The sequence below is a fragment of the Melanaphis sacchari genome, unplaced genomic scaffold (assembly GCF_002803265.2).
Source record: "Melanaphis sacchari strain LSU unplaced genomic scaffold, SCAv2.0 Contig159_pilon_pilon, whole genome shotgun sequence".
In the NCBI taxonomy this organism is placed as follows: domain Eukaryota; kingdom Metazoa; phylum Arthropoda; class Insecta; order Hemiptera; family Aphididae; genus Melanaphis; species Melanaphis sacchari.
Window position 1 is genome coordinate 19,766 of NW_020270721.1, and position 13,112 is coordinate 32,877.

At 26.2% G+C, this 13,112-nt stretch overlaps 1 protein-coding gene across 1 annotated transcript; it reads right to left on the minus strand.

The window, feature by feature from the left end:
• Positions 1-3,949: 3,949 nt before the first annotated feature.
• Positions 3,950-6,222, minus strand: LOC112592169 (testis-specific serine/threonine-protein kinase 4-like). The gene is made up of 5 exons (XM_025336171.1): positions 6,055-6,222; positions 5,736-5,905; positions 4,858-5,007; positions 4,500-4,773; positions 3,950-4,138 (listed from the first exon to the last, which is right to left on the minus strand). The coding sequence occupies exons 1-5, from the start codon at positions 6,220-6,222 to the stop codon at positions 3,950-3,952; spliced, it is 951 nt and encodes a 316-aa protein (XP_025191956.1).
• Positions 6,223-13,112: the final 6,890 nt, after the last annotated feature.

The following is a 13,112-nucleotide window of genomic DNA, read 5'->3' on the forward strand; positions in this document are numbered from 1 at the left end:
AATGTTAATATGAATATTCCCTGTTTAATGGTATTCAATATTTGATACTGGCTAGGTTTTCTTAAAAAATAAACTTAATCTTTTATCAATTGTAATGACAATATTAGTATTAAGATTATTCACTGGAAAGTATATTTGAATTTGACAAGAAAAAAAATTACTTGAAAATGACTTTTCCACTTTTTTGTATTTGAATTATCAATCCCATCAAAATTTCATTTTTTAAATGTTAAATATTAATAATTTTAAAATGTTAAATATTAATAATTTTAAAATAATAATATTATATAACTTAAAAAAATCAATTTAAAATGTGTGAGAATCATTTTCAAGTAAAATTATAATAAATTCAAAATTTATTTTTAGAAATTTTATCGAATATGTATGTTAGTTGATATAGTTGGTCTAGATGAGAAAAATAATAATCGTGAAGGGTGTTATTGACATAAGGGTGTATGTAAAAGTAGTCCTCTGTTTCTTTTACACTTATCATATATGTCTACTAAAAATAATTTACTATGCACACATTAACACATTAACAAAACCCACGTGGACCCACACTTAGAAAATTTCTGATATTAAACTTCTTAAAAATGATCGGTAGTCCCCTTAATAAAGCTATTATTGGTTAAAATAAAATTGTCTGTTGACAATATATATCTTGTTTGAGTAATTTACTTTCAGGTTTTAATACAAAATATTGATTTGGTTTAATTAAAGTAATTGGATTTAAATACTGATCAGTGATCAATATGCATACAAATGTACGTATATTATATTATATTATTATTATATTTTATTTGTTAATTATTATATTTAAATTATTAAACATTATTTTTTGCATTATTAATGAATAATTTATGATTTTAATATTGTATAATTGGTGCTAAGATAAATTGTTTTATTTTTTTTTTAAATATTATTTATAGTTCTATGTAGTATGTTTTAATATTTTCTCATAACATAACATGTGTAAGCCACCGTCAATCAGAGCATGGTTATCTACTCGATGAACTCAAGTAGATAACTATGGTCTGAAGAATATGCTGAACAATTCTTTAGATCAGACTTCTTGTGAGAACTATCCAATGTGGCAATCTTTGATAGGATCATTAATATCTTCAGAGTTTTGATTTTAATTGCATTGTAAGTTGTTATTTGAAATTAAATATCAAAAGTAAGTTAATAGAAAAGTATGACTTTTAATTATTTGTGCTTAAAAATAATATGTAATACATTTTTCAACTAAATTATTATATAATTATTAGACGTGTTGATTGACTTAATTTATAACTATACTTTTTCTTGATAAAGACAGCAAAGGTTTTAAAACTTAATACAATATCTGTATGTTTTAGTGTATAATTAGATCTCTAAAACTTTATTTTATATAAAACAAAAAAAAAAAATACTATGTTAGTTATTATTATTAGGTTTAATAGAAATAAAAATTATGATGTTTGTTTAAAAATAACAATATTGTTGAATTTACAATTTAAATGTCGGTAATAATAAAATATAAACAATACGTAGTTTTTGTTAATAGGAAAAAATTCAAAAGTGCTGTTATAGCAGACTACGGAACAGCCGTACAGTATGTCCCTACTATGTAAGTTGTGATAACTATGGAGTGAGAATGATTTTGTTTTAAAGTTATTAAAAAGTCGACAAGTTTCATGTACATAAGTTGTGAATACTTTTTCTACTTTAACTAGAAATTATGTAAAAAAATATTTTTTTTTTAAAAACATTAATATAATACTTTGAAATAATGAGAGTTATTCAATGAATTAATAATCGTTCTGTACATTATAACAATTTTGTTACTATTTGCTGTACCTACCTATATATTAAATAATTATTATTAATACCTACATATTAATGTCATAAATCAAAAGTTTAATTTTAAATAAATAACAAAAGATAAATATCTTAGTAAAAATTATATAAGTAGCTATTACCTATACCAATGGAATGATAATACTCGAACATGTGTTTACTCTTACATCACTTGTAACAAATATGATAAGTAAGTAGAACCTTTCCTTATAAAATATATTCCTAGTTCCTATCTACTTTATTACTAATGAGATGCATTCATATTGGTTAATTCATTTTCAGGTATGGAAAGATATGGAGCTGAGAGGTAGAATGGTAGTCAAGCGCGGAGTAATTTTTAATTATTCATAAACAATTCACTATAGAAAGTTAAGTATTGTGTAATATTCAACACCTATTGGTAATATTATAAAAAATAAAAACGTGTTATTATGTGCGCTTTCGTGGTTATTGTTTTATAATATTGTGGACACAGTTCCATAAATAACAGCGTTATAGCGTTATACCTTCCTATAAAGTATAAACTATAATAATATATTAATAACTACGATATAGCACTTACAGGTACCTGAACTATTTTTTTGTATTCAGGGTTACCACATTATTTAAATGTCTAGTTAGACGTTATATGCTTATAAGTTTATACTAAAAATATAAATGTATTAAGTTTTTGGGGCTTAGAACTAGAACTGTCCCGGACTTTCTTGGACTGATTAGTTTTGAGGATATAATTTATCTTTATTTTTTATTCTTAATTAAAACGAATTGTTTATACATATTAATGTCGTAGCGTTTGCTTTTATAAAAACTGTGTATATCATCAAATTATTACCCTATCAGACGGTCTTTATAATGGTTCACAATTTGTAGACCAAGAACTAAACATTGTCTCAGTAGTTATATCACAATAATCTGTTGCGAAAACAGAAAAATGTTAATCCACTAAAATGTGAAAAGAATACAAATAATAAAACAAACATTTTTTCTATCTAAAATCTTTTATAATAAAAAATAAAATTGTTCATAATTGTATGTACATTGATGTTTTTTAGGTAGTGTAAAATTTAAATCTGAGTGTTATTTTACCAATATTTATTATTTAGTACTTAATTTCTTCTCTTGACTTCATTTTTCAACCGGTCCAATATCCATATTAATAAATACTATTTTAAACCAGTTACTAATAATTAAAAACCAAAAAATAGTTTATTAAAAAATATTTAATCTAGATATTATACGAAAAAAACATAACTGATTGTAAAACACTAAAGCCAATAGTGTCACTAAAGCCAATAGTGTTCAAGTAATATTGTTACTTTCTATACCTATGATATTGTAATTATTTTATAACAATCCAGTTATGTAACAATCAAGTTTGGGTTCATACTTCATAGATATGATAATATATACAGACGTACAATATCATTATATGATAATACTCACTTTAAATTAAGAACTTTAATTCCGTGGAGTGTGGCTCATGGTTTTTGAAAAAAAGAAAACAATATTAAGTTAATTACTGATATAGTTTGGGAATAGTCTAAGGCAGAATATTGGAAGAAGGATTTATATGGTTATACATAAGACATTTAAGTTTTGCTTCCCTGGCCACGATGTTCCAGATGTGTCTGTATGAAAATGAGCCCAGCAATCTACGCGCAGTTCATATTGTATTAAAATTATATTTATGGCTCGTACACGCCAATATTCTTGATTTTGCCTATACAAAACTCCTTAAAATGGACCATTTGCTTAAAAATAGAATACAATATTGTACGAGAGCAATCTGTGTATGAGAAATTTGGTACTATTACAGACGTAAAATTATGAAATTGTCTTCAGGTTTTGTGCTTAAATTGTCGAAAATCTATTTCCGAGCATACTACCGGCGAGACGCCGCATTCACTAACGAGTCAATTATTACTTATTGGTTATTAGCATTACAGTGATTAAGACATGATGCGCACACAAATGATAATTATTTACGAAATTATACTCCGGAACACATCATATCGTATTATGACTCGTAAATTGCCTATATTTAATAACTCCTTATAAACAGGTCCGTTGACAACACTCTTGACTACTATATCGATATCTGAATTACTTGTCAAGTTACTGATTTTTCGGGGTTGTTTTTGTCAGCAGGACTTGTATCTGTCTGTTGAATCCACGGTTGACTTTTTATATCTGATATGTTCAAACGGATTTTCAACGGTGCCAGTAGTTTTATTATCATCTGTTTACAGGTATCGGAAATAATTACGTCTTGAGGGAATGTTACTGGCTTTTGAACTTGCTAGTGAAATAAAAAATAACAAAAAAAATGACAAAATATTTGTTGCTAAACCAATGTTCATATTACACAAATTATCTGTTATACTCACATTCAGTGACATAATGAGAGTAATAACGATTGTCATTAGAACCCCAGGCCTAGAGTAGCTATTACATATTTAATATTAACCCCACCAAAAATCTTTCAATCCATCCCTACTCTCGGCCCTTGAGTAATTTTAACGAAATTAAAAAAAAAAAACTTCGTAAGTTATCCTGGTTTTTAACGATTTTTACTGCCGGCAATACGAGTTCACCACGGCACTGAAGACAGGTCGATACATTATACATATAATGTTGCAAAAAGAAAAGATGGTACCTACTTTCAGTAACTTTTGATAGGTTCTATCGTCAAAAGGTAGAGTTCCAAATATCATGGCGTAAAGCACTACCCCGATAGACCAAACGTCAGAGGCGTTGGGCTGGTAAGGTATGCCTTTTAATATTTCCGGTGACGCGTAAGCGTAACTGCCGCAGAACGTGCTGCTCGTTTTCATCTGACCGTTTTTCTTTATCATATTATTACGCGCGAATCCGAAATCTGATAACTTGATATTGTAGTTGGTGTCCATCAACAAATTTTCACATTTTATGTCTCTGTAGAAAACAAAATACGATTAATAAATAAACGACGGTTGGTTGTCCTTGTGACACTTAGCGTTGGTTGACCTGCGGTGGTACCTGTGAACAACTCCTTTTTTGTGGCAATATTCTATAGCGTTGACAAGTTCCATGAACCACTTTCGAGCTCTATCATCTTCTATTTTACCGTCTCTTTTTATGATGTCTAACAGACAACCATTTTCTGCGTATTCCATTATGATGTAAACCCTAAAATTCGAGGTGTATATTGTTCTATTGGCATACAAAATGGGTACGTTATGCATGATGATAATTAGGGATTAGATTTAAATGCATAAAAAATCCTCAAAATATGCTTCTAAAAATACTGTAATATGCTACAAAATATGCACTGAAAATTGAATCGAAAATATTTTATTTAAAATTATGTAAACAATAGGTATTAATTAATCAAGTATTGAAAAATGTATAAAAGGTATAAAAAAGTATTTCCTCACCTTTGTCATATTAACATCCTTTATTTTTAATCAATAAAATATTAGTTTACATGAATAAAAAAATCAAAACAAAAATTGATCTATATATTTTAATATATTATAGGTATATTCTTATGTTGCTGTTATCTTATCTTTGGCAATAACGACCGGTCGTAATTTTATCGATAATATGTGGCTGTGAACGTGAAAATACGACGAAAAACAAATATGTGTGCTATAAATAATAATATGCCCTATAAAACTACCATTTACTAATATGCGTTAAATACCTATGCATTTAATTGGTAAAACCGTTGAAATATGCAAAACATGTAAAATGCAATTAGTGTTGTTTTAATAAGAATGGTCTAAACCGGAAACAATTTTCATCAGATTTCAAAAACCTTATTCCAATACATATAATATTATGCATTTGCATGTTAATCTGGTCCTTAATGATAATGCACAGTAAACGGTATTGGTATTAATAATATTTATTACCGGTGCGTCGTTTCGATCGCTTGATAATATCTGATTAAATTCTCGTGCTGGAGGCCTTTGACCACTTCGATTTCTCTGGGGAGGAATTTTTCTAAATAATCGGGAGCCTCTTGAAGTTTTGAAACGATCTTGATTGCCACATTGCACTTATGGCGTTCGGAATGTGCAATCTGCACACATATTATTATTGTTTCAAAACTTATTATATTTTATGTGATGTGTGTGTGTGTGTTTTTTTATCGACAATTTTAAAAGAACAAAATTGATCGCGCGTCGTGTTAGCTGAGAACTAAATACTATATATTATACGGTTTATAACCTTAACGGTAGCGTACGATCCACTACCCACGCTTCGGCCCACACTGTACCCGTGTGATTCTAACACCGAGGGCTTTTGATCTCTTGATCTTTTATTTTCTTTTGATTTGTTTTTTTCGATTTTTTCTGGTTTCACGTTAGTGTTTGTGTTTTCCGCTCCATCGGCCATTCAAATAATTTTGCTTTGTTATAAAAAATGGTTTTTTTTTTTAAAATTCCTATAATATTTTGGATTTATCTATGAATTTATTATTTGTCCAAACAAATTTCGATTGCGTATTCATAGTTTGTTTAATTTAACGTTTCCGTACGAGATTATTGTTTGATATCTGAATAGTTGCCGTTACCAAGGATTTTATAGTATATATATATATATATATATATATATATATATATAGGTACTCGTTATTACCTATATTTAATTATTCGAATTTATTTATCTTGTAGCGGACAGCCATCGTCCGGTGCTTGTTTACGACACACTGTCACCGATAACAATAATATTATAATATAGGTTACTCGCATACACAAATTAATAATAATTATTATCTACCTACTTATTTCATGTTTCCAAGTCTGACGTCCGGTGTAGCGCGAAGTATAAATTGTCGCAAACATCATCCACCATATAATACATTATACTGTGTGTCGGTATGCTGGGTAAATCGATGTAATATACTAGCAGCAGCGTGCCGTGTATTTTTCTTTTTATTGTCTTACTAATGATTTTATTTAAGGTTGGTTTAGTTACATGATAAAATTAAATGAATATATTTGTCTATGATGTTAAATGATTTATTTAATTTATTAATTAAAATATCGTTAAAGAGCTACGATACGTATAAACATAGGTAATTTTCTTAATTTAAAGGTTGATATCAGGTCAATTCATTCTAATTCTAAAGGTCTATGATGTACAACAAATGTTGCTGGATATGTATAACTTATGACATTAGCTCAAAAAAATTACACATTATTAGTGTTTATAAAAATATGAAACTCGGGATCAGCTGTTGGGTTAGAAGCCTCACAGGCCACAAAAGTATATTAGGTATTAGTAATTATAATTTTATAATATATAAAGCAAAAATAAATATATATATTTTTTTAATATTTGATGTATTTAACGCAAAATACTAAGTTTTGATGAAAACTAATCAATAATCGTACTTTTTTCAAAACATGCATTCTTTATCATTTATAAGTTATTCATAGATATCCAATTAGAGAAAAACATGATGCATCGTGTAAGATTTCACATAAACACATTATGTCTATTTGCCTAAATGTATTAAACATTTCATAATCTCGGTCAAAACTATTTATGTTAAATATAGTAGTACTATATTAGGTAGGTAGTTGACTGGATATTATAAATGTCCTTTTAGTTATGTGTGTAATAAGTTTACATGCCTCGTTATATATATATTTACTTATACTTAGTATACATAAACATATGTATCTAAGTATTATGTATGTATCCATTTTTATTCTATATTTGTTTTAATTAATATAAGATTGTTATTATTAAAGTGAACATATATTTAGTTTTTACATTTAAGGAGAATTTAAGTGTTTATATTCAATATTTCGAAAAATTAACGTTTTATGTCATTTTGTGTCATTTTAAAACAATATTTCTGAAAATAAATTATATATTTTTTTCTATTTTTTATCATCTTAATTTTTTTTAACTTTTTTCTTTTTTAGATGAGACAATACATTTTTAATTTTATATTCCGAAACAGAATATTTTTGGAGTAATTTGAAGTGTAACAATTTAACTTTAAATGTGTAGTTATTTACTATTTAGTTATACGTAGGTATTTAAAGTTTTGACGTTTGGAGTATTAGACTATCATTTAGTAAGATACTCCTGTAATGCTATTTCGTTTATTCAAACTTAAAATATTTATAGTCGACTTCTTATTTGGAATAAGAGTTTTATGAATTGAAACATTTTGAAAAATATTCTGCTTTCGAATATAAAATTAAAAATGTATGCTGTCATTAAAAAAGTAAAAATCTAAAAAATGATATGTAAAATATTGTAAAAAAATATAAATATATATATTTGTTTTAAAATTAATGTTGTTTTAAAGTGATATCAAATTATATAAAACGGTATTTTTAATAAGTTAGGTATTCTTGAGATAATGTGTGTATAGTGTATAGATTTGTAAATATGTAGTATATAATATATATTATATTACATGAACGAAACTTATGATATTAGATAAATTGTTTTAATTAGACATCAGCATTTCTATAGACTTGTATAAATTAAACGAAAACTCAATCTATGACCATGCTACTAGTCAACTATATGCCTATAATATGTAATAAGCTAGCTGCAAGCTCATAGTATTAGATCTTGTTTAACGTTACAATTTGTAGGAACTAGGACTTATGTAATTCGTTACCAAAAAACATCGTCATTTTTTGTATAAGTCGTTAACTTGATAACTATATGTCTATATTCAGAGTCTGGAGTAGAATAATTTAATTATGCTGTCTTAAAATTATTGAGAGAAACATTTCAATGTTTCAATTTTTTTAATTTTTTTTTTTTATTGTAAATAAAATGAATCACTTTATATTTAATTATAGCTAATAACGTGTTAATTTTCATTATATCACCATACACCTGTCCTACGTAGCGTGTTATGTCCTACGCTGTTAAAATAAGCCCACGAATGGTGTGCACTACACATGCAACTATAGAATTATAATAGATATATTAACTACCTATGCATGTAATCGATGATAAATAATTAATATGTGTTGTTAGGTGTATATACGGTATAATTTTTTTTTTCAAAGCAGGACACCTGTATATTTTAATAAGAAAACCGTTAAATGACAATTTTTTTATTGGAAAAAAATATTAATTATTTATACAAAAAAATGACAAAAAAAAAAAAACGTAATTAATGTAATAATCATAATAATAATGCTATAGTACTTATTTTTGTATCATTTTTATCTATGGACTATGGGTTTTAGTGTTTTACAGTATATATTACATATGTAGGTATACGTATGGGTACTGTATAAATTTATGATTGTGATTTGTGATCAATAAATACTTATCACAAATTAAATTTTCTTAAAGCGGGACATTTTTAGGTTCTTTGGGGACAGCGGCACACTTAGCTCGAAAGCGGGACTGTCTCGCCCGAAACGGAACGTATGGTCACGTTACGAATAACGTAAATTTACTACCGTGTATGCATGCACGCACGACGCATCGCAACTTTTGTATTTATAATACTAAATAATAATAAATAACTATACTAACAATAATCATGACCCAATGTCAATTAGGTTAGGTTATACATTTTTATGAGCCGAGGAAAAAAAATGTGCGAATTTTCCATACTAGGGGGAAAAACTTATACACGCAACACGTACACAATTGTGCAACTGATTAATCTTAGCCGTAGCGTTTTCCATGGAATCTAAAATACACGCAAAAAACTAGTAAAAAAAATTATTCACCAACCACTTATTAGTAATTACATATTTACATGCAACAATACAATTTTATCACTTATTTATAAAATAATTAATAATGATTACCTATACCAAGATGAAAGATGGACTGTCTATAGTCTTGTATTCTTGTAAGTTTCAAGCGTGTCCATAGGTTAAATGAGGGTTGCTCAAATGGGGAAGTGCTTAGGCTACCCTTGGTATTTGCCTTAAATTAATTTCTGAAAAAACAATGCACAAATGTTAAAATTTAGGTTAAATGCGTAGTTAGTGTGTAGATAAGAATAAGTTTTAAATAAGTCATTTTTATAACGGCTGTCACTTGACTATAATAATCGAGTTACCTACCGATATTGAAACTCGATCATTTGGCAATTGAAATATTATTATGATTATGAGCATGCGACTTTTACGTTAAACTTTTTCATTGAATTCTTGTATGACGAAGGCAATATTAACATATAAAAGGAATTTTGACTCTTGTATTCAATTTTCAAGTCTTATTTTAGTACTTTTCTTAAAAATTCTACGACTTTTGATATTTAAAATGGATTTGAACGATCTAATGAATATTACTTATATTTTTTTAGATCTTATGACTTCATTTATGTATATTTATTTTAAAAAACGTGGTTAGTCGTTAACAATATTATTGAAAAATATACGCAACAATTTTAACGTTAAATCAAATTTTAATGAACAGATTTAAAAAAGAGTTCAAAAGTTGTTAGTATTATAGTGTTTAAATAAGACATGACGACAATCTTAACTTTTTTTCAAAATTCCTACTACGTAAATAGATCGATTATAGTTTTCGGTACTTAAGTCGGAATAAAAAGAAGACGTTTTATTGTTTTAGCTTGGAAAACAATCAGTTTCTAATCTCTTCAAGTATTATTTTAAAATATCCTATAGGTAACCGAATGGCCAGTATCCTACTACAAATGTATTTTTTATCGAGTCTTTAGCAGACTTTAAATGCAGTTTTATTTACTATAAATTTTATACATAAACCTATCTCCTGGTATTAAAATATTTCCATTAATGATTTGACTTTGTAACTTTATAAATAAATACACTAAATTATTTAATATTAGGCTTATGTATATACAATGCAAAAAGTGTTTGAAATGTGATTTTTCCATATTGTGTATGATATTATGTATATTATATAATGAAACTGTAAAATAGTTTTGTTGTTGTTAATCGTTTTGCATTTGTTGTGTTCTTATTATCCGCTGGCTTTGGTTCGATTATAGATAGCTACCACGATTACACATTATTTTACCTTGAAGTAATCTAAAAACGATTATGTCTGGGTATTTCTAAGATGTATACTTATTACTTAATGTCAACGATGAGTAACAATAGTAAAAAAAAAAAAAATATTTATAATAAGCTCATGTAATGTTTGTGAAAATGATTAAAAAATTAAACGAGACGTAGGAAGGCGATACTTAATTTTTATCCATATTTAATTCAAAATAACAAGATGACTGGGTTGTGTGGTAAAATTATGCCAATAATAAATTATTTTAAAAATTGAATTAAGAATTACTATTGGATTTTTAACTATTTAATTTTATTATCCATCCACCATAATTTTTTTATGTAATTGATAATTATTTACAACTATGTACATTTTAATTTTATTATTTGTTATTTATTACAATTTATTTTTAAAATCTTCACAAATCATAACAATTTGAATTTAATGGTGAATTTTTTTTTTGCATATTTCTGTAATTTAATGGTTATTGCATATTTTTGCATATTTCTACAAAATTTGAAATATATTGTATATTAAAGCAAACATTTTAAAAACAATTGTGTAAAATAACATTTTTTCAAGTAGAAATATAAAAAATAATTTTGTTGGCATTAAATTATAACCATAGCGTGGATTTATATGCAATCCCTTATTATTTTCTTTTTCATATTTTTAGATTTTTTCAGTCATCTTCATGAATCATAAGAATTTGAATCTAATGTTGAAATTTTATTTGTACATTTCTGTATATTTTTACAAAATTCAAAATATATTGCATATTAAAACGAAATTTTCTTATATACTTAGTTTATGTAAGCAATTAATTATTGTAAGTTGTTTAATTTGCAAATTTTATATAAATAAAAAAAATTTTCTTATATTTTTATGATTTTTATTGCATACTATTTGGCATATTTTGATACTTTTTAGTGCATAAAAATCCGTGTTCTAATTATAAATGTGTTATTTATAAACTAATTATTATTCTTTTTATTTAACCCATTGTATAATTTTTATAATTTTTCATTTAGTTTCTAAGGATATCAAAATATTGTTTAACAGTTATTACGTTACCTATCTATGTACTATCTATTTTTTTTATACGTACATTAACCACAATAAAATAAATAAAATAATTTAGTCTTATATTGTTTTTGTGTGTAAAAAATGAAAATCAAATATAGCTATTTGTGCAAGCAATTTTTATAGAAGACATTAATAATTCAGAACTTACGATTCCGTATTTTTTTAGAAGTTTAAAATATTATAAAATTGTTGTTTGTTTTATTAAGCTAATTAGTATTTCTTCCGTGAAAATAAATGAAGTTATTTTTAACTATTAACATTAGCTATTCACGCGACCATATTTTATATTATAAACTATAATGTAGGTAAATATTATTATACTAGTATGATAGTGATGATTGGTGAAGAAGTTTGAATTGATTTTCAGTGGAAATATCGTTTAAATATTACAATTATTTGAAAACAATAGTTTTAGATATGTAGGTAACTCTTGGTTTTTACCTATCATGATTAAACATTTTAAGTGTTGATTAATAATTATTTATATTCTATATTATAATATTATATACAGGGTTGGTTCACCAAGCATGCTCATCATCTTGGTTGATACGCATAACGTTTTTTTAAATATTATATTGTGGGATGTGGGAGACTTAAGTGTGGTATTGGGCTTTTTGAGTCTATAATTTTATTAGTTTTTAATAAAGTAATACTCACTATATTAATATATTATATACTCTCGAGCTACTTGTGGCTTTTGTCATTGTCAGATGCGATTCGCGTCTTGTTTATAAAATCAAAATTTACTTAATATTACTATGAGTATAAAATTTTATAAAAAATTATCAAATTATAAAAAATGTGTCTATAAATATTTTGGCTCTCGGTACATTGTTTTTATCTATATGGCTAGCGAACCTATTCATGTTGCCCACCCCTGTTATATAGTTTAATTTTATGTTAAAAACTAAATAGGTAAGTATAGGTTTAGTGAAAATGTTCACACAAAAGCTTATTTCATTTCTAAAATCCTTAAAATGTAGTTTTCTCCGTAACGACTACAGAACACACGAGTAATATACAATATTTATATTATTATTTTAAGTTTCAAATATTTTTAAGTCCTAATAACAGATTAATGACTGTTGATAATTTTTTTTTTTTTAGAAAAATTTATTATGATAGTCTTATTGTGTTCAGCATAATTTGATAGTGGTGGCTGGGGTTGGATATGCTTTGACATTTGTCAACTATAACTCACAGGTAAA

Bases quoted from the DNA above. Each gene is read 5' to 3' on its own strand.
- LOC112592169 (XM_025336171.1), bottom strand. From the start codon at position 6,222: ATGGCCGATGGAGCGGAAAACACAAACACTAACGTGAAACCAGAAAAA. The intron at 5,008-5,735 runs GTAATAAATATT...CTCGAATTTTAG, and splicing joins GCGATCGAAACGACGCACCG to GGTTTACATCATAATGGAAT. The intron at 4,139-4,499 runs GTAGGTACCATC...TTATTTCACTAG, and splicing joins CCTATCAAAAGTTACTGAAA to CAAGTTCAAAAGCCAGTAAC.